The sequence below is a fragment of the Scleropages formosus genome, chromosome 4 (assembly GCF_900964775.1).
Source record: "Scleropages formosus chromosome 4, fSclFor1.1, whole genome shotgun sequence".
Classification (NCBI taxonomy): Eukaryota; Metazoa; Chordata; class Actinopteri; order Osteoglossiformes; family Osteoglossidae; genus Scleropages; species Scleropages formosus.
This window is the reverse complement of record NC_041809.1, coordinates 21580386-21607622: the sequence shown is the minus strand read 5'-3', so window position 1 is coordinate 21607622 and position 27237 is coordinate 21580386. Positions and strand designations below refer to the sequence as shown.

General features: G+C 43.2%; 2 protein-coding genes across 2 annotated transcripts; both read left to right on the top strand.

The window, feature by feature from the left end:
- Positions 1–885: 885 nt before the first annotated feature.
- LOC108936058 (Na(+)/H(+) exchange regulatory cofactor NHE-RF3-like) lies at positions 886–12146 on the top strand. Its single transcript, XM_029250863.1, has 10 exons — positions 886–899; positions 4543–4607; positions 5173–5384; positions 5737–5941; positions 6171–6307; positions 6406–6610; positions 9372–9568; positions 9924–10142; positions 10793–11017; positions 12138–12146. The coding sequence occupies exons 1-10, from the start codon at positions 886–888 to the stop codon at positions 12144–12146; spliced, it is 1488 nt and encodes a 495-aa protein (XP_029106696.1).
- ube4a (ubiquitination factor E4A (UFD2 homolog, yeast)) lies at positions 12115–27237 on the top strand. Its single transcript, XM_018755551.2, has 20 exons — positions 12115–12206; positions 13773–13942; positions 14450–14620; positions 16164–16276; positions 16478–16630; positions 17351–17510; positions 17664–17866; positions 18122–18313; positions 18672–19005; positions 19152–19278; positions 19510–19817; positions 21024–21156; positions 21266–21456; positions 21606–21706; positions 21875–21988; positions 22436–22610; positions 22810–22990; positions 23442–23589; positions 24837–24994; positions 25296–27237. The coding sequence occupies exons 2-20, from the start codon at positions 13816–13818 to the stop codon at positions 25429–25431; spliced, it is 3225 nt and encodes a 1074-aa protein (XP_018611067.1). The 5' UTR covers positions 12115–12206; positions 13773–13815; the 3' UTR covers positions 25432–27237.

The window sequence follows — 27237 nt, the reverse complement described above, 5'->3', positions numbered from 1 at the left end:
TACATGATAATGATGTATTTTCTTCCCACTTATATTTTTTTCTAATCAATTTAAATTCAATTTAAAGTAAAAAGTACTAACATGTTTTCTAAGTATCTTGCCTTGTAAAAATTCTTTTATCTTTAGAATCGGAAGTGCAGAGATTAAGACCACCTGTGCTTTGAAACAGTTAACCTCTGACAATCATATACTTCGATATTCATAGACAGTAATTATAATCATAACTTGCTACTCATAGAAAGTAAATTGAATGTGCAGCAGTTTCATGTCACTCAGTGTAAAGACATTTGTATATTTGTATATTTTGTATGCGTTGCGGTGGCACAGCAGGTTTAGCCTGTCTCTGGTAGGTCTGGGGTTCGAGTCTCCCCTCCTGCTCCAGCCTTGTGCCCTGTGTTGCCGGGTTTGGCTCCGGCTTGCCACAACCCCGCTCTGGACAAGTGGTATCAATGTGTATGTATTTTTTGCTATGGAGAGAGTGTAGAAATTAAATTGCCAGTAATGGGACAGTCGGTAGTAGTTGGAGCTACTGTCTTTGGACCCAAAGGTTACAGGTTCAAGCCTCACCTCTGGCTATAGTACCCTTGAGCAAGGTACCCTACAATTGCTCCAGTAAAATTACCCAGTTGTATAAATGGGTAAATAATTGTAAGTTGCTTTGGAGAACAGTGTCAGCTAAATATAATAATAGATAGATTTTACAGTTGTTATGGTCAAACGTTGCATATAAGTTCTTTTTTTCTGGTTTATGTTCTTGTATTTTTTGTTTTTCCCTGTTAGCTGTCAACTGAAATTATTTATAATTGCAGGGTAGCTACAGAAGGTAGTACTCTATAATCCTTTAGCAGCAGATCAACGATCACGTTAACTCAATAAGCCAGTTTTATGGATATACAAAAGTCACTGAGTTGACAATATTATATAAACAATTTCACAATCATTTTCTTATTTATAAGTAGGTTATTCTTGTTACTATAAACACAATCAACAGTTCTATGGCACCAGCCAGATTCAAACCAAGGACCTTCAGACTGAAAGGCAATAGCCCTAAAGCCTTTTACACCTGCCCCATATATTTTTGACATCAATTCCATCAGTCCATCTATTTTCTTGAAGAACCAGTATGTTACCTATTTCTAATTTTACGCTGAATAAGTCAGAATAGCTTAAAAAACCTCCAACTCAGTGAATCTTCCCATAAATTTAATCAACTGACTGAAATGACATATTTAAGAATCATCATCCTGTTTATATTTACATGTAATGTGGTTCAAGAGGGGTGCACGGTGGGACAGTGGGTTGGACCGAATCTTGCTCTCCAGTGGGTCTGGGGTTCGAGTCCCACTTGAGGTGCCCTGCGATGGACTGGCATCCCATCCTGGGTGTGTCCCCTCCCCCTCCAGCCTTACGCCCTGTGTTGCCAGGTTAGGCTCCGGCTCCCCACGACCCCGTATGGGAAAAGCGGTTCAGACTGTGTGTGTGTGTGTGTGTGTGTGTGTGTGTGTGGTTCGAGAGGTTAGCAGAAGAATGTTACTGCAGCACTTGCAGGGAGTTCAACATGTTCTAATTGGAGAACACAGCAGAAGCATACTGAACCATGTGTATATAAAAACTTCTCAGCATGCTCTAGTAATCAATTCCATGTCTGTTTAATGAAGTATTTTATTAATCTCTACTGCTGGAGTTAGAACAGCGGCGATTGATAAATCATTATTAGCAGATCAATAAATGGTGAGATTCACCCTCTCAAGATATAATCACCAACACTACAGAATTCTATAAAATACCTGCAACTTCGACATTTTTTGGCAGCTCTCGAAAAGCCAAATTAACTCTTTTTTGCAATGGACTTGGATAATGGCAGTTGATCACTTCTGAGAAACCCTGTAATCTGCAATCTTTGATTTACACTTGGAGTTGTTTTCATGCTCTATTCTAACTTTTTATAGTATACACAGTATTAATGGCATCTTTGTACTTAATTTTTTCATTCCCAGTTATTGTGAAATGATGACTACTTGTTTCATTTTACCCATTGCAAACCTCATACCACCCTATTTTTACTCCCCAAGACAGCAATACATACATTGTAAGGTTGTTGATTGCCTCTTAGATCGGTTCCGACCAACATGGCCAGTGCCCCAGGCAGTTTTATAGCTATCTCACAGTGCAACACAATTATGTGCAGCAGTAAAGTTTTATAAGGGCTCGACTGACTGGGACAAAGAGTCCAGCGGCTCCGGTTAAACATTAAGCTCATTGTGGCCACCTTACACAGGCGGAGTCTCGGCTCTGCTATTAAGTATATGAGAATAGGGAAGAAGTGGGACAAACTTCGGAGCCATCTCCTGACTTCCCTTCCTGCCATCCAGCTGTCCCTGGAGGCACACTGCCACACGGACCACAGGTAACAGAACTCTGCCTTCTTGTCTCTCATGTCCCTCTCTTTTTCCATACCTCTGCCTGCAACCATATTCCTCCACATTCCTCAAGCACTTATCACTGTTACTTCTCAACTGTTCTGCGTTTTGTAATCAGTAGAAAGGAATGGCGTTCTGTCAGCACTCACTCAGGTGTAAATGGGTGGCTGTGCTCAGCACTTTCTATTTTCCTTAAACCACTGATTAACCAGAATGTCACAACTCATACAAGCTTCAGCGGCAAAGAGAAATTTCAATTTAACTGGAAAGCAAAGAGTATGGATTGATGTGTATGTGCTGCATAGCTGGTCCCAGGGTTTATTCTGGGTAGATGTTCCAAAGGTCACGATCAGCATCTCAAAGCAGCTGGAGTAGCTCGAGGTCTATGATGTCAGTGTTGTGAAAGCAACTTCGTCTGTGTCTTAATGTTTGTTGGCCTCATAGGCAGGCCCTACGAGAGAGGGATCAGCAGGGCGACTTCTGCTGGGCCTCACCTCACAGGGTTCGCACCTCAGCCAGGGATGCAATATTGTACTATATAATATACAGACTCATTGAGGTAGAGAGCTTAACGCTAAAGCTAAATAAAATAATATCATAATTTATTGTATTAATAAAAAAGTTACATGTCATTCTTCACCTTGAAGTATTTTTACCGCTCCTCTTAAATGCACATGCAGTATGCACCTCTCCAAACCTAGGCCCAATGATTCCTGGATAGGCTCTGGACTGCTGCAGTTAATGTGAGTGAGTGAGTGAGTGAGTGTTTTTTAGGATTAGAAAAAATTTTTCACAGTCAGGTTAACAAATTTTAAAATATCTTGAGTTTCATGACATTCTAGTATTTCTGAAATACCCCCGGTATTGTGGACTTGAGTTGCTCCCTCCGGGTTAGGGGGGAGCTCCTCCCTCAAGTGGAGGAGTTTAAGTATCTCGGGGTCTTGTTCACGAGTGAAGGAAAAATGGAGCGGCAGGTTGACAGACGGATCGGTGTGGCGTCCGCAGTAATGCGGTCATTGTACCGGTCTGTTGTGGTGAAGAGGGAGCTGAGTCGTAAGGCGAAGCTCTCAATTTACCGGTCGATCTACGTTCTTACCCTCACCTATGGTCATGAACTCTGGATCATGACCGAAAGAATGAGATCGCGGATACAAGCGGCAAAAATGAGTTTCCTTCGCAGAGTGGCTGGGCGCACCCTTAGGGAAGGGTGAGGAGCTCAGTCACCCGGGAGGAGCTCGGAGTAGAGCCGCTGCTCCTCCGCATCGAGAGGAGCCAGTTGAGGTGGCTCGGGCATCTGTTCCGGATGCCTCCTGGACGCCTCCCTGGGGAGGTGTTCCGGGCATGTCCCACTGGGAGGAGGCCTTGGGGCAGACCCAGGACACGTTGGAGAGACTACGTCTCCCAACTGGCCTGGGAATGCCTTGGGGTTCCCCCAGAGGAGCTGGAGGAGGTTTGCGGGGTGAGGGAAGTCTGGGGGGCTCTGCTTAGACTACTGCTGTCCCCGCGACCTGGTCCCGGATAAGCGGAGGAAGATGGATGGATGGATGGATGGAGTTGAAAATCCAGTATTAACTGGCTTGAGATCAATACTGGAGCAAAATAAATTGATTCATAATCTTAAACTCTGGAGTAATTTACAGTATTCTTATTTCAGGCCTGCGTGATGCAATGGAGTTACAGTAAGTCACTAAGAATAATTCCCTGTACTTTTTCTGTTGTTTCACAATAGTGACAAATTTTAACATTCAAACCAGCACTGTACATAGCATGTATGATCACTGAGCTGTAAAATAACAAAAAACCTAAACCATAACCTATCATTATGAAATTGCTGACAAGCAAATATATAAAAAATTATGTCTCCTACAGTGAAATCTAACCATTTGCTACCTCTGTGTCGATAAGGCTTCATGTGCCCTGATAAGCGCTCATTTCTCATAAATTAAATTCACTGTGAATCATCCATGATTCAGGAAGTAAATGCCAATGATGATGTTACCTGTTAGAGCCGGGATTTTTTAGCCGTAAACAGTGTGTGACAAATTTGCTATAATTACAAAAAACAGCACTCAGTTTTGGTACATTGTGATGACTCTTAATAAAATAACTTTTATATCTTCAGGAAGTTCACGTTCAACCCCAAGGAAGGGATTGACAATCCTGCCCTGGTGATCTCAGATGATACAGGTAGATTTGTAAGCTATGCAGCATGGAGAGCAGCTCTTACTGAGCTGTAGGAGCCTTAGATCTTGCTTTCTTTCATTCCTTTCTCTCTTTTTGCAAAATTGTATGTGAACATTTCAAACAGTAGCATTTCATGTTCCTTTTATGGTCCATCCTATCTAACCTTACCAGGGTCCAGATTTAATTTGAGAGCAAAGAGCATTGTGGCAAACCAGGGGGTCTCATGGTTTAAGGACTTACACACACACACACACACACACACACACACACATTGTCTGAACCGCTTGTCCCATACATGGTCGCTGGGAGCCAGAGCCTAACCTGGCAACTCAGGGCGTAAGGCTGGAGGGGGAGGGGACACACCCAGGACGGGACACCAGTCCGCCGCAAGGCACTGGTTTAAGGACTTATTCAGACCAATCCAAATCCAGCCCTCATGCTGCAAGTATAACTTAGGAGAACTAAACTCTAGGTATTTTTGCACCTGATTGAACCTAGAAGATTGTTACAGAGAGAGTAAAGCCAGTTTGTTCCTCTGCATCTGACTACAAACCCTGCACCTCTACAGAATCAGCTCTGGGGCCCACCCCACGCTTGTGTGTACTGAGACGTGGTGAGCGTGAGAGCTTCGGCTTCCAGCTGTGCAAAGAGAAGGACAGCCGGGACCATGTGGTCCGCCAGGTGGAGCCTTGGAGTGTAGCGCAACGCAGTGGCCTAAGGGATGGGGACCGGCTGCTAGAGGTCAACGAAGAGTTTGTGGGGGACGTTGGACACCTCAGGGTGAGGGAATGAGACGGTGCATATGACAGTACAATCTAATTAGTCATAAAGTTTAAAAATGAAAATATTTTTTGCAGCTGTACACTTTCTGAAACAATTCATGCTTCCTGCCACACTCAGGGATATATCAGCTCTTCTTGATTTTACATACCCTACCTTTGGAATTACATATGTACCCAGATCTACTGTGGCATGCAGGGACCTTTCCACTACTGACAGATCACTCCTGCATTGTGCATCCACTTCTCTCAGCTTGGCTTTGTTCTGTAGCTTGCAGCAGTATCAGTCTCTCTACTGCTGCCTGTATTGAAACCAATCCTCTTTTTTCTGCCTTTCCTTTGAGTAAAACCAGGTAGCCCAGAAGATACAGGTGTGTGGGACTCAGCTGTGTCTCCTGGTTCTGAGCAGTAAGGACTACCAGTGGGCTATGTCAGAGGGCTATGACCTTCGTGAGCTGGCCAGGGCTCACCATGGAGAAGGCTACACCCGTCCACGGCTTTGCTACATCCCCAAAGACCCCGAAGCTGGCCTGGGCTTCAGCATCACTCCCGTGGAAGGTAAGCGGTTGAAGATATTGAAATACTAGTTGGAGAACAGCTTGGTCGCCATCTATTTCAGAGTAAAGCATCCACATCCAGCTACGATTGATTGATGAGTCGTACGGTGCCATGATGGGCTAGGTTAATACTGCACCTGTTTTAGTGTTATTAACATAATGAATGGTGTAAAGTCAAGGAACTGGGGGTGGGGATTGCAAAGGAGTGCTTCATATGACCCTTCCTGCAGGAGAAAAGGGTCGATACTGGGTGAACACAGTGAGTGGTGGCCCTGCAGAGTGGGCTGGCGTGTGCAGGGGAGACCGGCTGGTATGGATCAACGGCACCTGGGCATCAGCACTCACCTACTGGGCTCTCAACAGGATGGTAGGGCTAGAAATGCAAGTAGCGCCACCCTGTCCCATCTTTACCTTTCCACTTTTGTTTCCATTATGCTCACCTCTTGCTGGCTGCGTTCTTCTCAGGTAAAGAAGTGCGTGAACCATGTGACAGTTCTGGTTATTGACCATGAGAGTGAGTGCAGTTACATCCGTCGCCAGCTACCCATACTGCCTGCTATGGCCACCACCCACAACTTGCCCCATCAGCCCACAGACTTGGACCTGGTACAGGGGCCCAATGGCTACGGCTTCTTGCTGAGGCAGGAGAGGATCCGTTCAGTGCACACCGGTGAGGAATGTATGTGCACATATAGACATACACATACGCACAGACACCACATATGCTAACTGGCCATTTTATTAGGTGCACCTACTTTTTACCAAAATAACTCACCTTTTGCCTCCAAAACAGCCTGAATTTTTCAAGGTGTGGATTTCACCAATGTGCTGGAAATATTCCTCATGAATTTTGGTTCATGCTCACTCAATAGCATCAAGCAATTCATGTAGATTTTTTGAGTTCACATTCATGCTACGACACCTCCAGTTCCAAATCATTCAAAAGGTATTTAATTGGGTTGATATCAGAGGATTGTGCAGGCCGCTGCAGTACACACAATTCAGTTTCACGTTTCTGAAACCACCTTGAGATAAGGCACGTTTCGTGGTATGGTGCATTATTTTGCTATAAGTATCCATTTGAAACAGGATATACTGTGGAAAAGAAAAGGGTGCATAAGTACACTGCTTAGGTATGCTGTGGCCTTCAAACGATACTCTGCTCACATCAACGGGTCTAATGTGTGCCAGGAATCCATTGCCCCTACCATTATACAGTACCACCAACCTGCACATTTGATACAAGGCAAGATGGATGCATTAATTCATGCTATTGATGCAAATATCTGACCGTGCCACCAGCATGTTACAGTAAGAGCTGATATCCATCAGACCAGGTGACATCTTTCCACTTCTCATTCATCCCATCTTGGTGATCGTGTGCCCACTGTAGCCTCATCTTCTTGTTCTTAGCTGACAGGAGTGGAACTCAGCATGGTGTTCTGCAGCTGTAGGCCATCCACTTCAAGGTTCAACAGATTGTGAGTTCAGACATTCTTTTCTGTACACCACTGTTGTACTGAGATGTTATTTTTCCATTGATGGCCTTCTTGTTAGCTTTAATGAGTCTGGCCATTCTTCTCTTCTCTAGTCTTTCTCATTAAGAAGGTGTTTTTGCCCACAATACTGCTACTGAGTGGACACTTTTGTTTATTGTACCATTTTTTGTAAACAGTAGTCACTGTAATGTGCAAAAATCCAAGGAGTGTGGCTACTTCTGAGATGCTGGGACCACCTCATCTTAACACCATACTATATTCAAAATTGCTGAGATCATGCATCTTACAACATCTAATCCTTAGTCAAACAGAAAATGAAATGCTTAAACCTGTCTGCATGTTTAATGTATACATACTGAATTGCAGTCTGTAATGTCCAAGTCCAAATGGTTTACTAGTGGGAAGCAGGGAAAGCAGTAAACCAGGCTGAGATGCAAGGAAATAGCTGAGTGGACCCAAACAGGAAGAACTGGCCTTAACTGGGAGCATCTAAGCTATGGTCTTCAGCTTCCAAAAAAGAGAGGAAAGAGATGGTTGCCTCAGAAGTTGTCAGGATGGAGAAGGAGGAGTGTAAAATCATGACAGACAGACAACAGCAGCAAGGCTCCTAGACAACTTGAGAATATATGATCAAAAATGTCATAAGCTGGTCTGACATGTGGCGAATACACAACTACAGGCAAGACTAAGCTTACTTATCAGGGCTTCCTACAACACCCTCCCTAGCTCCAGCAACATGCACTGGTGGTACAGCTCCAAAGAGAAGTTCCCCCTCTGTGATGCCCCAAATGCAAACCTCCAACAGATCCTGTCTAAATGCTGGACTGCAGTGTCCCAAGGTCAGCATAGGTGACAGCATGATAAAGTCCTGTAGAGGCTGGCAAATGTGCTGGAGATGAGCAGACAGGAAGCAAGCAAAGGTCACCCTCTCCCGCAAAAATGCATGATACACTTTGCCAAGCAAGGAGAAGTACCACATGGCATCGCATGGAGGAAGAATGGAACAATCTTTTCTACTGAAGACAACTGGTCCATCAGAGTAGACCTTGATCAGCAGTTCTGGTTTCCCACCAAAATTATTACATCCCTTCTTGTTTCAAATGTTGTGGTATGGTCTACGACAGTCAGAACACTCAAAATGATTGAGCTGACCATCCTATGGGATGCTTATAGACAGCCCACCAGAGGAAGACACAGAAACACTCAGTGCTTGTGGCCAAATGCAGGGAAGGAGGATGGAGGGAAATCATCAGTCTGGTGGAGGTGGGATGTCAAGGCACAGTGGGGACATCTACTTAGCGTTTAGTGAAGCAAAACAGAATGACAGGAGCGAAGCTCAGGAAAGTACTGAAGAAGCTGGCCGAGGAGGCCGAAAAGAAGAGCTTCTGTGGTCAGAGAGAAAGGACAACACCGGGAAGTGATGGATCCTAAGGTCAGCTACAAGGTGTGGCAGGGAGACACCACGTTACCACCTGGAGATGTTTCAGGATTTAAGGGATGAAACATTGATGAGGACTGGCTCTGCAGCTGGTACGAAGGCACTGGTGGGGGTGTGACAAGCAGTATTGCTCAGAATGAAATACACCCAGCTGTATGCATAACAACTGTATACTGAGTTGCAGTCACATGATTTGCTTCTTGGTGGATCAGGCTGTCCGTGTTAACAAAATGGTGTACCTAATAAAGTGGCCATTGAATGTATATTCACGTCACTCGTATACACATACAAAGAAAACTTGTGCTTATACATACATACATCCCTAATCAATGTGATTTTAATTCTATTTATTGTTCTGCTGTGCTCAGTTGAATTAATTCTCCATTTCAGCAATAAGTATTATTCTTTTCAAGCTAATAATGAAGCCAGTGTCACTCAGCTCACATATCTTAAGTGCATGTGTCTGTGTCATTGCGTGTGTCTGTGTGTGCCAGCCCACCTGCTGCGTGATATTGATGTGGGCAGCCCTGCGGAGGAGGCTGGAATGCAGGAAGGGGATATGCTTCTGGCGGTAAACGGTGAAGCTGTGGAGACCCTGGAACATGAAGACATTGTTTACCGTGTGCGTCACAGCGGTCAGCGGGTCACCCTCACCATCATCCATGCTCAGGGCAGGGACTTCTACTTAAAAGTGAGTCAAAGACAAACAATCCACAGCCAGCCAGGCATCACTGCTATATTCAAAACATGGTCAAACTCTTATTGTCTCTTGAAGTATTAAGAGGAAAATTCTCAGGAGAAAAAAATCTGCTTTGATATTATATACTGCAAATGTTCTGCGGAAGCATAGCTTAGACATTAGAGTTTATTTTGGAAAGTTCCGCATAGCTGCTTTAATATTTAAATGTGTTTATTGAATTCTAAAATATAGTCATTGCTTATTATCTATTCCCTGTTGTAAATAACAAAAAGATCGCTGAATAACATGTAATAATAATGTACTAAATACAAGCGATAACATTCCAATTAATATTTTTGTTTTACAGCTGGGACTGTCTCCTCTGCTTTTTAGCCATGGCAACCGTTCTGAAAAATACAGGAAACAGATGGAACAAGCTGAAGTGACAGCCCTTCCTACAGAACTCCCTCAGCAGTTTCAGGCCAGCTTTCCCTGTCCGAGACTCTGTGTACTGGAGAGAGGCCCGAATGGATTTGGCTTCCACCTAGGCTGTATTCCACATGAGCCAGGGACCTTCGTAGGTCAGGTACTGTCCCTTTCAATGCCCACAGTATGGCTATACCAGTATGGCACTCATATAGTATAGTAAAAGAATTAATATAATGCTTACGGGGGCACAGCAAGTAACGCTGCTGTCTCACAGCGCCTGGGTGGTGTGAGAGGATGTGGGTTTGATCCCCGCTCAGCCTGTGTGGAGTTTGCATGTTCTCCCCGTGTCTGTGTGGGTTTCCTCCGGGTGCTCTGGTTTCCTCCCACAGTCCAAAGCCATGCTTTTTCAGGTTCCCCCATAGTGTGTGAGTGACAGAGAGTGTGTTCCACTGATGTATGGATAAGTGACCCATTGTAAGTGGTGTCTAGCAGTGTAAGTCACCTTGGTGAATAAGGTGTGTGGGCTGATAACACTGCATAGTGTTCATTGTAAGCCGCTTTGGAGAAAAGCGTCTGCTAAGTGAATAAATGTAAAGAAGTGAATAAATGTAAACGCTTACAGACTCACAGGACACATTTTCAAAAGCAAGAGGAGGTAACAGTGGCTATTCTGGATTGCTTCACCTTAACATTTTGACCGCTAAGCAGCATCAAGTGCTGAGAAAAGGTTTGAATTCTTTGCCCTTTCTACTCGTTGTCAAGTGTGTTAGCTGAAAAATGACAGAAGTTGCAACACCCGTCACGCAGGTGGCTGCAGGAGGTTCTGGTGAAAAGGCTGGCCTGTTCGAGGGGGACGTCTTGGTGGAGGTTAATGGGAAGAACGTCGAGGAGGAATACCTGGAGGATGTGGTCATGTTGGTGAAAGAGGGCGGAGGTTCCCTTCAGATGCTGGTGGTGGAGAGGTGTGGGTACGAGAGGCTGAAAAGGAGCGGCACACCTATAAGACCCGGCCTTGTTATTCGGAGCTCTCAGGTAACGAGCACAAATACACGAAAACGTCCCCAGAATATACGCTGTAACATACACAGCCGACGCACTGAACACTGAAAAAATAGACAGTATACACAGAAAACAAACAAGCATATATACAGTACATATAAGATAAAAACTACTTCCTGTAATACACTACTATGTCATATAAAATTTTTACCTTGAAAAACCATGTTCCTTCTGCTGCTGTTTTCTGAGGGTTGCCACAAAATTTCATCGCGTTGCATACAATGACAATGATGTATCTTATCTCTTATAAAGAGAGGGATCAGAATAAAGCGGCTGACTGACTTCATTGTGGTTTTCCAGGTGGAAGAAACTACACACAATTCCTCATTGTGACAGAATCATTATTTTTTTTTTTTTTTGCAATGAAGTTAAAACACCTTCTCAACAACAGCAATGGTTCATCTGCTCTAGAAAAGGGTGTCACACAACTGCGGTGACTCTACTGGGCTCCTGTGGGGACGCAGACCCAACGTTCTACTTCTGTGAAGTCCCTCTGGGTGCTCTACGAACGAAGATGCAGATTTCTTAATTTACTAAACACTTTTGAGATAATGTAGATATTTCCTTATTGTTCTGAGGGGAAAACATCATGTTCGGGTTTCTGTTCAACATGATTTTCTTGCTTTTTAGTTGTTTGTTCCTTTATGTCTGCTTGTAACTTTTCATTCTTGAAAAACATGCTCTTCCGTCTGAAAGATGTACAAATAAAGTTTATTGTTGTTATTGTTATTGAACTGAAAATGTCTTCTCCCCATGCATTTTTTTCCAGAAAAATGCACTCCAATAACCTAAAATATAATAATACTTAAACTTAATAGTGTGAGGTTCACACTTTTACTGAAGTATTATGACACGCATCAAGCATGGCAAAGTGTTGGGAGTACACATATAACTAACTAGATATTCATACAATAATTCTCCCGCTTCTTTCAAACGCTGAACGACACCATCTTTGCGAAACATAGCCGCGTTGCTTATTTTTCCCAAACCCGTTAATTTATCGGCAGACACCGCTGTGACGTTTTAAACATCCCCTTTAAAGACCCTTTGCCGTCCACTATTGATGACGTTTGACGCAGCTCTGTCTGTTCAGGAACTGTAGACGTACCGAAGCCGCAAAGAGCGGAGAAATATACCTGTTTAAAGAGAACACAACAAGCAGGTAAGGCGACGAACGTTTTGAGACACTCGGTTTTCTATTAATTAGGTGTTATAAATTGCGTTGTCACTGTTGTTTGGACGGTTACGGGTTAGTAAGACACGGGAGACCGTCTTGTTTTGGCGGTGCCGACTCAGTCCCCCCCCCCGAGCCAGCCAGCTGCAGCTAAGCAGCTGAGTTCTCGAGGGGAAAAAAATTTGAGTGTGACGCGGTTTGTTTTCTTTCGCGGCCGTCACTGAGGAGATTTAGAGACGAATTCAGACTGTGGTGTCATGCTAGTTGTGCCACAAACTAAGGTCCCGCGTGTGTGTTCCGGGAGTGCCCTGCTGTGTCGACGACTGGTGACAGCCTCAGACAGGCCGACGACGCAGAAACAACGTGTTCGTTGGGACACGACACCGCACTCCCTTTCGCAGTACTCTGTGACTGTGTTTTGTTACACACCTCCTGATCGGGGGCACTCGTCCTGCTTATGTTTAATGATACATTCATGTTTCCCGCCGTCCCGTGCCGGCTTAATTCATGTCCAACAAGTTCTCGCTGCACAGGACTGAGGACAGAGTTCATCATGGCTTCTTGTCAGAGAGTTGTTGTTGTTGTTGTTGTTGTACACACAGTATCAGCGTCGTCGCTATACAAGTTATTATTGCAGCGAAACGACATGTAACTGATATAATAATAATAATCTTCTTCTCGTAAGCCTAAGTAAGGTAGTTGAAAATGTCTTAAGTTAATGATTTGAATTGAGCGAAGCTGATTTTCCCGCCGGCCCGACGCTTAACGTCGTCGTCGTCGTCATCATCATCATCATGTCATGATTTTGCGCTAAAAAAATTTGGAGCAAAAATATCACAATTAAAACATTGCAATCTAAACATTTTATACCAAAATACCTGTATTTTATTTATGTAACTTATGGTTTTGATAGTAAAACGGTACATATTAGGAGCACAAAGAAAGAGTGGGAGGCAAACACGTGTTCATCGTCATAAGTCAGTGTAATTGTAGAAAATATCAATAGAAAACTGGCTTTTTTTTTGTTGCTTTCGATTTTCAGTGTTCTGGGGATAAGTGTTGTATAGCAAGACATGATGGTGGTCATGTTGGGAGAGAGATGTATAGCAGGGATCATCCATTGCTGTTGTGGTGACTGGTGGTTTTTTTAACCTTGGATCGATGGAACCTTTTTATAAATTGATTCACGCAGATTGTGCGTGGTTTGAATTTGTTCATTTTGTCATTCGGGTCTCTTTTGTAGACATGGCTAAACGCTGCGTTTCACGCGCGCCAGACGTTTCGTGTCGCAGGTAATGACAGCATTTGTGTCGCCTAGGAGGACAGATAACCCACAAATTTGTCCTGGAGAACAATGACATGTGTGTTTTTTCTTTCCCTTCTGGTTTGCTTGTCTACCCTGTGGTCAGTATGTAGTATGTTATCAGTCTCAACACAAACGGAGGAAAATTGGCACCTTTCCTGCAAGGCTGTCTTTCTCATGTTGACAGACAGTGACTGCACAGAGAACAGGTGCTCGCATTCTGAGTAGTCTGTGCCTGCCTCTCCATCCAGGTTGGTACATGTAACCTGTTAATGGAGGGCTGGTTCCAGTGAGATGACTGACCAGGGCAACAACAACCAGAACATCTCCAGCAACCCGTTTGCGGCCCTCTTCAGTTCTCTTGCCGATGCCAAGCAATTTGCTTCCGGCCAGAAACAGCTGGAGCACCCGGGGCTTCCCTGTGAGTATCCTGTAGGAGATTTCTTCCTCCACTGTTGTCATTCAGGTGAATCGAATTCCTGGGCTCAGGTGCAGCAGCGTAGGGGAAGGTTACTGAGCTCTGTGTTCTCATAGCAATATATGCAGGCTCTTGTGCTATCCCTTGTGGGATCTGTTGCATTTCATGACGCAAGTCATTGTTTTGCTCTCAAAGTAAAAAAAAAGTGTATAACAAGTTCCAATAATGTGTGAAAACTAAGTACTTTCATGTTCACAAAGTATATCTAAACCTACCCTTGTTATTGAAATGCTTTTTGTCATGAAATTGACCAGTTACTATTTAATGCGGATGTATGTTTGAAAAATGCTGTTAAATGGTATGTAAGAAGGAGAGTCTGGTACTTCTGATCTATTTCCATTGTGTCCTTAGTGATTTTATGTGTTTATTTCACCAGACTTTCTTTTACAGTGTGTGTAATTGATGTCCATCTAACAGTCTGACAGTAGTTTGGTGGTATGTGTGTTTCAGCGGACGACTCGGTGGAATCAGAGTCGGAGGACTCTGTGTCGGACAGCATCGACGACTACGATGACTCGGTCGCGGAGATCAGCAGCTCCTTCCGCTCACGGCAGGAGCTGTGCGAGCAGCTCAATGTTAACCACATGATCCAGAGGATCTTTCTCATCACACTTGATAACAGTGAGGGCCACTCTTCCAGCAGAAGCTGGGTTTTACAATCATTACACAACTGACTAGGAGGTAGATAGATGTGTAATAATAACAAGTTTGGGTCTCATCAGTGGTGCTGGTATTAAATTTTGTGTCATTTTCTTAACCTGATAAACTTCAGTGGAAATGTGTATTCTCATAACCAGATACAAAGTTAAAAAATGCCTTGCATCATTGGGCATCTATTGGTAGTGTTTTAGTCTTAACCACTGGTAAAGTGTCAAGCAGAATGTCATCTTTTTTACAAGCTTCTGGGAAACACTACCCTTTCTGGCAATTATCAGCTGTTTTATTTTCATAACTTTGTGAAGTGGAAGCGTAAGCTTGTGCAAACTTAAGCCTCTTAAGAGCATGTCTGCAGAATGTCTTGTGGTTAAGTAGCAGCATTCCAAAAGGTCTGTAATAAGTCCCTTTGGGGTGCAGAGAATGTGTTATCCAGGGTTTGTACTGTGCTGCAGGCCTCAGTAAAAAGAGAATATAACTCAATATGTGCTCTGGTAAGGTAAGGACTCGGTGAGTGGTTAAGGAACTGCTGTTGTTACCTGGAAGTTGTTGGTCAGTGTCCTGGGAGGAAAAACTGTTCTTGTATTCCATACTGAAGTACTTCAAACAAGTAAATTTGAGTAGATCTGTAATAATATTAGAAACATATTGATGTAAAAAACAGGATATACTCTCACAAAGTGCAGTGACGATAATAATAGTAATGATAATTCTTGCAGACACTGCATGCTGATGTAAGTGGGTGGGTTCTGTCTGAGCTGTCCTGCAGTCAGGCAGATGATGTAATCCTGTTCAGAGACAGGAGGGGCTCCGAGGACCCACTCTGCCTGGCAGGCTGTCACCACGCCAGTGAACTGATTGGGTTGCTGAGCAGTGGGTCGCTAGTGTCTGACTACGACAGTGCAGCTCCTGTGGGCATGATACCCCCCATCTGTGTCAGTCCAATCAATATAACACACCAGCACTTCTGAAAGCCTTTATTTATACTCTCCTCCCTCTGTCCCCTCTGGGAGATTATGAGTAGAGCACTCTGACAACAGGCACAGGGTCCAGGAAAGCACTCAAGAGAATGTTTACTCAGTACAGCCATCATATCTGGTACCTGACACTAGTGATTTATTCTGATGCTATTGCTTTCAATATAAAAGACAGGCAAACCCCTGGAGCAGAAATTAGCATAATGAAATGTCAGGAGGTATGCAGATTTAGGGAAGTGACAATATTGTGTAATAACCTCTGTTGTTCAGACCCCAGTAGTGCTAATCAAGCTTTCATAATGGTGGTTTTTTAACTGCTTTCTTCACTGTACAGTTTTAGTGCTCGAATTTTCAGAAAGTGTCTTTTTTGTTTTGTTTTTTTTTTTTTTTGGCTATCGCATAGTCGGGTACTCGAGTACAGCCTGTGGATGTGCTCAGCTGTTGCTAACAAAATTTTTCTAGGAGTCACTGTCTGCACAGCTCTCTTTGTAACCTGGCTGACCATGTGCCCTTGTTTGTGTGTGTGGGTGTAGGTGACCCAAGTCTAAGAGGTGGTAATGGGATCCCACCCCGCTGTGTCTACTTGGAGGAGATGGCAGCTGATCTTGATGGACAAGACTGGCTGGACATGGATAACATTGAGCAGGTTGGATTGAGAAGCAAGTAGACCTGTGTGAGATGTAAACCAGCAAATGCTGAGCAGAGACCTCTCTGGTAGAACACATTTTATGTTAGTGTTATATCAGCTTTTGTTCATTCCTATCTGCTTGTTATAGCAAGGCTCTGTTAATGCTGTGCTTATGAAATTCCAAACAGGGCTGACTGTGTTTTCTGGACTTTGTTTCAGGCTCTTTTCAACAGGTTGCTACTTCCAGAGCCAGGGAATCACCTCATTTACATGACCTCCAGCAGTGCGGTTAACTTGTCTGCTGATCGAGATGCTGGGGAGAGGTGTGCTGTGCCATACCTATATGCCTGCTTTCAGAGAGCCAAGGAAGAGGTGAGCTCTGAGCCCAGGGTAAGGGTGGTCTTATTCAGTCAGGAGGTCTGCGCCCTAAGTTAGGTTTTGTGTTTTTCCTCTAACTGGCCAACTAAGGAGCTGGAGCATTCTTTAAGTAGCATGTTCTTCACAGCATAGGTGGCAAAAACAATACTGATGTAATTTTTTTCTCTGACTCCATTCATGTACTACTAGAAATGACAAAAAGGTCTGATCAAATTTAATGTCATAAAGTTGCAAAAATACAGAGAATTCAAATGGAACAAATACTTTTTTCCACAGCGGCAAGCCTTCTTAAATAGCTGAACGCTGACTACATTTACATTTATTCACTTAGCAGATGCTTTTGTCCAAAGCGACTTACAACGCATACTATGTAGTGCTACTAGTCCACACACCTTACTCACCAAGCTGACTACATTACTAGGTACACTACATACAAGTGGTTACTCATCCATGCATCAGTGAAACACACTCACACTATGGGGGAATCTGACTATGTTAACATAAGCCATCCTGAAATCGTGTCTCAATTATTTACCCAGTTAGGGAGCTGTTAGGGACCCCTGTTGGATACAGCACCATGATCCAATGTCTCAGATACTTGAGAGTGGCCCATAAATGTGAAACTTATTAAAAAAATGGCCTTCACTGGGTTTCTACTGAAAACAGTAGGAGAAATCTGTTCCTAACACTGTCCCAAAACTTCATGACTTACAGATCACCAAGGTGCCAGAGAAGCTTCTCACATACGCTGTACGCTGCAAGAACCTGACGGTGTCCAATGCTCGCACTGTGCTGCTCACCCCAGAGATCTATGTCAGCCAGAATGTTTATGAGCAGCTCCTTGACTTGTTGTTGGAGGGGGTCAGTGGAGCACGTGAGTGTCCTCATTATAACCCACATTGAACTGGAGCTACACAGATGTGGCTTTCATCTCTAACATGTACAAGAAGGGCTCTCTCTGAGATTTTTAGAAGTGCTGGGGAAACTTTATGTGTGATGCTCTTAATGTGTGCTGCTGTCCATCCAGAACTGGATGATGTGCTGGAGTTTGTGGAAGAGGTTATTGCCGCTCTTGTGGCTGACCAGGAAGTTCGCACCTTTGGGGAGGTCATAGTGCCAGTCCTGGACATCTTCCAGGGTCGCGTGAAAGACCTGGACCTCTGCACGCTTCTTCTGTATTCCTACCTGGATATCTTGATCTTTTTCAGTCGCCAGAAGGATATTGCTAAGGTCAGAGGTTATTGGTGGGCACTGCAGTTCATTTTTAAACTGTCCAGCTTTGTATTCTTAATATTCCATAGCCCCCCACCCCCCTGTAATCTGTCTGCTCTTAAATGAGAGCAATTAGTCACACATGGTGATTTTACTTTATACAGCATTATATGTAGACACCATTTGTCTCCAGTGCAACTATGCTATTGAAACTATTGAGAAAATGTATTTGATTTAGTCAATAAATACCTGTTGCGCTGTTGGAAATCATAGGTGCTTTTGGAGCATATTCAGCCAAAAGAGCCCAACAATGGACTGCAGTACCAGAAGACTGTCCTGGGCACTGTGTTGAACATCTCCTGTCTGCTAAAGACCCCTGGGGTAGTGGAGAACCATGGCTACTTTCTGAGCCCCTCCCGCTCCAGTCCGCAAGAAATGAAGGTCCAGGAGTCCAACATACACCAGGTGAGAGCACTGAAAACAAGGCTTTCATTAAATGCTGCATTTAATAAAACAGAAATGCAGGGATAAGTAGTTAACTTTCCTTGCCTGAAGTTTGCTGAAAAGCTCTCACTACTGCTCGTGGTTGTCATGAATATGCAGCTTATTATGTTGAATTTCTTGGTTATAGATCATGAATGTTAGAAGCAAAAATTGTAGTTTTTCAGATTATTTGTTCTTAAAGTGGTAATGTATTAAACCCTGAACCAGCCTTGTTGAGATCAGTACATTGATGGGATAGTATCAAACCAAAGTGGCCCTTTAATGGTGCAATGCTTTCTGTCCCACCTCTTCTTCCATCATCCCCCTCTTCATATGGCAGTTCATGGGCCAATTTCATGACAAGCTACACCAGGTCCTGAGGAACTTGTTGCAGCAGAGTGGTGACACACGCCACCTGCTACTCACCTGGCTGGGTGGATGCCTACATGCCAATGCTGGACGTGCCAAGATCTGGGCCAACCAGATGCCTGAGGTCTTTTTGCAGACATATGCTTCCGATGCCTTCTTCCTCAACCTGGGTGCAGCGTTGCTTCGGCTGTGCCAGCCCTTCTGCCGCCCACTGTCCCCCAAGCTGCTCACCTTTAACCCCACCTACTGTGCCCTGAAGGACTTGAGTGAGGAGGAGCGTCGGAACCGAAATGTACATGCCAGAGGTCAGAGGCTCCCCCTGGGAACTCGGACTTTTGTTTCCTGAAACTTCTTTATTTACATCAAACATACGAGAGATTGTGGAGAACGTGTATCATAGTTTGTGTTTGTCTCATTAAAGATGATCCTCATAACTGCTCTGACTCCCTAGGACTGGACAAGGAGACATGCCTAATCCCTGCTCCCCCTCAGCAGCAGGTGGAATTTGCACAGTCCTATAACCTTCTTACAGAAAACCTCATCCTCTGTCAGTCTGCCCTGCACCTAGGTTTCCACAGGTACCTCCCCAGTACTGCCTTCTTTCACAACATCCAGATGGGGCAAATGGGTATGTTGCCAGCTAGGTGGGCAGCAAATTTAACCTGACACCAGACTGTTTCAAAAAGGCTTGTCTCCTCTTGTGCCTGTGCCCACGCATGGCTCTCTGGATTGGATTGTCATTTCTCAAAAAAGGTTAAAAGTCAATTTTCATTAGTTTTTTCTCATAACATTTACTACTCGTGCTGCAGACTCCATGACCAGATGGTGAAGATGAATCAGTCCTTGCACCGGCTCCAGAGTTCATGGCGGGAGGCACAGCACAGTGTGGGGCCAGCTGCTGAGCAGCTGCGTGAGCAGTTTGAACGTCTCATGACTGCATACCTGTCCACCAAGGCGGCTGCCACCCAGCCGGCCATGCTTCAGTGCTGCCTCAGCCTGCAGGCCTCCACTGCTGCCCTGCTGGTACAGTTCAGTTTGGGTAACCAGGGCTCTGAGCATGTCCCCCTCAGCTTCCCGCTGCTGCCTCTGCCGAGCAGTTTGCTGAGCTTCGTACCAGGTACCACTCGCTGCAGCAGCTTTCAGCTGGCTTCACTTGTACTTCAAACGACAGTAGTGGCCAACCCTGGTGCTTAAGGGAGAAGCGAAACAATGAGTTCTGGTTAATCACAACTAGAATACTTTGGCCCAATCAAGCAACTGCCCTAGTTATACAAAGTTTCATGTAAAAAGGTATAAAACAAAAGATTGTTTTACTGAGCAACAAAAATATTCAAATTCTGGAAAAAATATTTTTTTAAAAAATTTCAATTTAATATATGTATTAAATGCACATGTATGTTTTATTTAACTGGTGCTTTTTTCCAAAGCAACTTGCAATGTTAATCTATTTACAAGTATTTACCCGTACACAGCTGGGTAATTTTACTGGAGCAATTTAGGGTATGTACCTTGCTCAAGGGTATTACAGCTGGAGGTGGGATTCAAACCTGCAACCTTGTGTCCAAAGGCAGTAGCCCTGACAGCTATGCTTCCAACTGCCTGCATAGCACATGTACTTCAGTTAATTATAATGGAGAAATTCATTGAGTGTTTTTTGGATATTATCTTCCTAATCCCTGTTCCTCTTGCTGCTTGCTGTTGTGTCACACGTGTGATTGTAGATTTCAGGACTTCTGTTATTTTCGCCAGCCAGGGATGACTGGTATTAGGAGGCTGGCATACCTGTTCATTACTGACCACATAAATGGAGCGATCACAAGCACCATCTGTCAGTCACTATCCCAATTAAACAGCTTGATGTCCCAAATAAGCAAAGCAGATGTTGGTTATCTTCTCAATTTGTTTTTGTTCTTAAAAATTCCCCAGATAAACTACTGCCCAGGTAACCCGATTGCCCAGTTAACCAGAACCTACTGTGTTTATTTTTGGGCTAATAATTATTTGGCCAGAAAGTCACTTTGACCTGAAGGTAACATTTGTTATACTGTTTTCTGTAACACTGGTTGCACTATGGTCTTTAAGTACCAGAGTTGGCCAGCCCTGACATAAGAGGGCGATTCATAAGATTAAGTATTGTAAATGGGCAGTTTATATTCATTAGTGACTTTAAGGAAAATGTAGAAAAAAGTAATCCGACCTATCCATCATGCAGTATTGATTCACACATAAGTTATGAGCAAGTTTCTGACAGTTGTTGGCCAGTGTTAGTGGTTTTCTTAACTTCTGTATCTTAATTTTAAAGTATTTGCTATGTTTCCTGCAGAATTTTTCGCTGAGAACCTAGGAGACTTCTTCATTTTTTTGCGCCGATTTGCAGACGAGGTTCTGGAATCTTTGCCAGAATGTCTTGAGCAGGTTTTAAACTTCATCACTGTTTTCATGGGAAATGTGGAGAGGTGAGTGTGAGGCTATAAGGGAAGTGTGTGTATCTGTCTTTGCATTTAGTTAGCTACCCCTGGATCTGCTGCTGTTCTTAATGCCTGCATCTTGTGTCTTCCTGTGCAGGATGAAGAACCCCCACTTACGAGCCAAGTTAGCTGAGGTGTTGGAGGCGGTGATGCCCCACCTAGAGCCAGCTCTGCCCGGCACGGTGCAACCCATCATGTTCCAGCGTCAGAGGGTCTTCTGCTCATACTGCCATGCTGCCTACCTGGCGGAGGCCCTCATCACTGTTTTTGTGGACATCGAGTTCACTGGTAACTACTGAACAGTGGGGAATATAATTCAGCAACTACACTTTGCTAACAGAACCCAGCCAATCAGAATGTGAAAGAGTATATTTACAACTGTTTGCCATATTTGAAATTGACAGCTTTTCCATCAGTTCCTCTTTTTGTCCTTTCAGGTGATCCTCACCAGTTTGAGCAGAAGTTCAACTATCGTCGACCCATGTACCCCATTCTTAAGTATATGTGGGGGAAGGATAATTACAGGGAGAGCATAAAGGCAAGGATCTTTCTGGGAATGTTTTAAAAGGCAACCTCTGTTGTCAGTAAAACTTTTGTCCAGAAACATCCGTTGAACCAGCCCTGAACATATTCGCTGATATTATCTATCACATTGCAAAACAAGTAAATTGAAAAGCTAATGTCCTTTTGCTGTGTCATTCTACAGCACTTGGCTGACTATGCCTCGGAAAACCTTGAGGCCATGAACCCCCCTCTTTTCCTGAGGTTCCTCAATCTGCTGATGAATGATGCCATTTTCCTGTTGGATGAGGCTATACAGGTGAAAACAGAAAATGAGGAATAGAACTTGTTTACTAATGTTCTCTGAGTGGTTTTAGTTGCAGTGTTGTTGCTGTTTATAGTGTAATACCTTAACTTTTATTTACTGTTTTCCTTGACCTTTTGACTATTGACAATTCTACTTAATTGGTTACTTTTGTTTTTGAATGAAATTCATCATGAGACACAATGGTTTTAACAAGGGTATCACATTTAATATAATGTATGTGTCACATGTAATTCCACAAAATGTATTAAACCTTTGTCATGTCAGTTTGCAGAGTTAGCAAGTGAACCCTAGTAGATGTGTGTATGTGATGTGTGCTGAGGCTGCTTTTGAGTGCAGAAGTATGTCTTTGGCACAATTTTGCGTATCATTTTGGAGAGCTGCTAACAAATCCTCACTGCGTCCCCATCCATCCCGTACCTTCTCTTTGACTCTGGCCAGTACCTGAGCAAGATCAAGCTGCTACAACTGGAGAGGGATCGAGGGGAATGGGAGGGCCTCACCCCAGAGGCCCGCCGGGAGAAGGAGTCCAGCCTCCAGATGTTTGGTCAACTGGCTCGTTTCCACAACATTATGTCCAATGAGACCATTGGCACTCTGGCGTTCCTTACGTCTGGTAAGAGGCTGCTGTAGGGGTAGAAAAAGGATTTCTATCTACCCTACAGAAGCTCAGTAATCAGCTGCTTTGAGAAAAGTTTGTGTTTTTGTTGTTGTGTTCTCATGCATTTGAAGTGTGGCACTGGAGTGTTGACTATAGAGTTAATGTAATGACAGGCTGAATGGAGTTTACATTGTTTCTCTTCCTGGTAACTCAGAAATCAAGGGGCTGTTTGTCCATCCCTTTTTGGCTGAGAGGATCATCTCCATGCTCAACTATTTCCTTCAGCATCTGGTGGGCCCCAAGATGGGTGCTCTGAAGGTGAAAGATTTCAGCGAGTTTGACTTCAAGCCCCAACAGCTGGTGTCTGATATTTGCACCATCTACCTCAACCTTGGGTATGAAATCTGTGCTTGCCTTCAGCTAGGAACTTCTCTTAGTGTTTGAGGCATTTGTATATGTTGAGGCTCGATGTATCAGTTGCAAAATTACAGAATACATGTAACAGGCTGGGATTACATGGAACAGATGGATGATGCAAATGTGGGCACAGTTTATCGGTGTCAACAACAGCACAGCTGGCTGAATTTTGGGCATGTTTGGCCAGAATGTCAAGGCTTAGTCTTGTTAAGGCCTACTGACTGCTGTAACTGCAACTATAAAATAATTCAGTATTACATTTCTTGAATTGAAAATCAAAATAATTGTGAAAACAAAAGCTCCACTAAAATGAATTGTACATTTTGGTTAATGAAATACTTCTGAGTGTCACTTATACATTTTGCTAGTCACTTGCTAACTTTGTGTTAAGTGGAGCCTACTTCAGAGCTGAAATCTTCTGCTTTACAGTGACGAGGAAAACTTTTGTGCCTCTGTGCCAAAGGATGGCCGCTCCTACTCCCCTACCCTCTTCTCTCAGATCATCAGAGTACTAAAGAAGATCAACAAGCCTGGAGACATGATTGTGTCCTTCAGCCTTCTGGCAGACAAAATAAAGGTAAGCCCCCCTCCCTCCTCATTTCATTTGAATTTAATTCATTACAGATTGTCCCTGACTTATGATGGGGTTACCTGCTTTTAATACATCTAACCTACCGAACATCATAGCCTAGCATACTGTCGATGGCCATTACGGGCTTGCCACTTTCATGCTGGGCAAGTTTCTCCTCAATTGTAATTGCCCTCCTCTTCTTCTTCCCACCAGTAGCAGGAGACACAGATGGGCATTTCTGTGACATTATGGATGCACAAAACCCAAAGTAGATACAGGGGGGTAGCTATATAGCAACCGCGTGACAGACTGGAAGATGTGGATTGCTGCCACTGCTCGGCATTGCGAGAGAGTATCACGCAGTGTATTGCTTGCCCGGTGAAAAAAATCTAAATTCAAAATTCGAAGTACGGTTTCTACTGAATGTCTATCGCCAGCTCACCGTCGAAAAAATCGTAAGCACCCTACCCAACAATACCTCTAAGGACTTAATATAGCAAAACACAGGAAGACATGTAAAATCGGCATTAATAATAATAATAAGTGGTGCACTCTTAGAAACAAATGGGGAGGAAAGGATGAGAAGATGATACAAAACTTATAGCTTTCTTTCAAGAAGAAAAAAGGCCTTTTTATTTGAAGGACAACTGGCTTCTCAGACTTCTAGGCCAAAATAGCACATAGTTGGGGAAAATGGTGTTTTGTGATTTTTGTGGTTCTGAACCAGTCAAGTCAGCCAGACTGTGGTGTGTAGTTTTAGATGATCAGACATGGCAAACACTTGCAGGTCAGAATATGCTGCAGTTCACCTCAGGTACCCTCAGGCCCTTTGCGTAGAGCATTCAGAGGAAAGAATAGCTACATGTAAATACTACACAGTGTAACAGATATCAGCATGGACAGCATTACCAGTATCTATATTACTAGTTTAATAAAGAAAACTAGTAAGCTTTAAAAAGATTTGAATACTTTGGCTGAAAGGGAATCGCTAACCTTGCCTGGTAAATCATTCTGTAGCATGGGGGCCCAATAACTGAAGTCTATTCCCAACACTTGATTATTTATTCAGTGAAATTTCAAGAAAGGCTCTATTAAGTCATAAAAGATGTGCATATTAATGAGTGCAACAGTGCCTCTATAATTCTACCAGATAATCCTCTTTTAGGTTTTCAATGATAATAGTCCTTTATCCATGCAATTAATCATCTGCACTCTTAAAAAGCATTGGATTATGTTTGTTTTCTTTGTCTTAGTCACTTGCAGATAGACAGCAGCAGGAAGAGGAGACCTACTCAGATGCCCCGGATGAGTTCCTCGACCCCATCATGTCCACTCTGATGCTTGACCCTGTGTTGTTGCCTTCCTCTCGAATCACCGTTGATCGTTCCACTATTGCACGCCACCTTCTCAGGTTGTCACTAAAGTGCACTAGCCAGCCACATTATTAGATTATATTAGATTGTAGGCCTATAGATATCATTTTATCCAGCTAGGTGAACTTTTTTTCTGGGGCATGTTAAGTTGCTCAAGGGTATAATTTTTCAAGGCTACTACTTAAGAACTGCTCCAGAACCCACAGCCTTCAAGTTACAAATTCAAATCCTTATTAATCAGGCTACTTTACTTATTTGATATAAAATTGTCAGTTATTTTCCCCCCTGAAACAAGGTTCCTTGGCTGCCGCCTTAACCAATTTATCTGGTTTTCTACAGCGATCAGACGGACCCCTTCAACCGCAGTCCTCTCACCATGGACCAGGTTCGGTCTAATGAGGAGCTGAAGCAGCAAATCCGACAATGGCTGACTGAGCGCAAGCAGGAGCGGTTGCAGTTGGGCCCCAGTGGTTAGCCTGCAACTTTAGAAGTAAAAACAGTTTTAAAAAAAAAAAAAAGAGGGTGAAACAGTTACTCCCACAGCCCACACCATCTGCCAGCTTTATGTCCTCTCGCTGGGCCACCACACAAAATGATGTGACATTCTTGACTCTCAAAGACTTTTCTAGACCAGGGGACAGCATCTTTCTTCGGTACAGCTTTGAGTGCACTTTTAGGAGCCTCCACCATACATATCTTAGAATGGACTGAGAGACATTTGAATTTTCAAGAATGAAATGGAAAGCCTGGAGCTGGTTGTATGGGTTAGTGGAAGGTAGGAAGAAGATAAAGAATGTCAAACTGGACACACATCACCCTGCTACAGTCCCTGCTGAAGGCTTGTCCTGTGATTCATTTAAAAGGCTGTAGTGCAGCAGGCCAGAAATGAGGTTTGAGATGTTTTGGAGATTATGTTCTAAGCAAAATGGAGTGGAATTAATTTCTTTGGTTTCAGAAGTGACATTTGTGGATTAGTTTAATCTTGAGTAGATGTGCTGTCAGTCATTCTGCCTATCAACACACTGAGTCTGATTAATTATAAATATATTACAATTTACATAGCTCTTTTTCTGAATATTTTACAATTGAGAGAGAATGGTTTACAGAGTGTATGCAGAAACCATGGTCTTATAAATTAGTTACATCCCAAATTTAACAGCATTTGCAGTTTTATTCCCTAGTACAAAACACATCAGAATCTTTTTTTTTTTTTTTTATAACCTTTAATGATAAAGGTGATGTAGACAACATAAATGGAATGATGAAAGTGGATATCTATTCCTTCTCAAACTTGTTACACATCTAAACTGGATACAGTACTTTTTTTTTTTTTTTGTGTGCATCCAAGGTTAAGATTTTTTTAAAATATTGTCAAAACTACAACTATTTAATGGTATTTTTTCTAGATATAAGGAAATGAGAGAAACAGCAGAAATGTAGATAATTTTGTGTGACCTGTAGTGCATCCAGAATTTGTTGGTCATGGGAAATTCTACTTAAAATTGACTCAAACTGTGTTAAGGGATTCTTCTGCTATTAATTATACTTCGTGTACAACTAATGTTAAATAACATTTTTAAAATATAGATAAAATTATTTTTTAGATCTGCTTATTTAGTTATTCCTCACTTTTTCCAGTTTTCCCCTTTTCTAGCAATTTCTAGAGCCTGGAGCTAATGATCCAAAAAATAAAAGTCTATTCTAAATTCTCCAGCCTAAGCAGTCCAATAAAACTCATGTCCGTACATTACTTCTGATGTTACACTGTACTCATAGTTCCCGTCAAAGCATTTTTGAATTGATTTTCTTAATGTCATCTTTTTTTTTCAAGGTCTGTTTGTGGAAAGCCATTTCCCTGATTATTTAAATTGTGACCTGTTAAAAGACACATCAGATGCATTGTACAGAATTTAATAAATACAAGCATGATGTAGTTCACGGCTAACCTGTGAAAATAGCAGTGATACTTGCATCTAATGTTATCAACCAGTTTTAAATTATAGGTAAGCCCTGTACAGGCTGTAACTCTGACAGTGTAACTGAGAATGAGGGCGATTCCACTTGAGTTATTCAAGAGGAAATCCCCCACTTTGTTCCTGCCTGCTAGAATGTCTGGGGATTTCATACAGAAATATGCTTCTGCGTTAGCCCTTTCATCCAATGGCCTACACTGATGTGCTTTGCTTGCCCTTTTTCTGCCTTCTTGGGTGTGTAGTGGCTCACAGAATTATGCTGCTGAAGTCTGAAGGTGAGGCAGACAAAGTTTATACTGTATGAATGA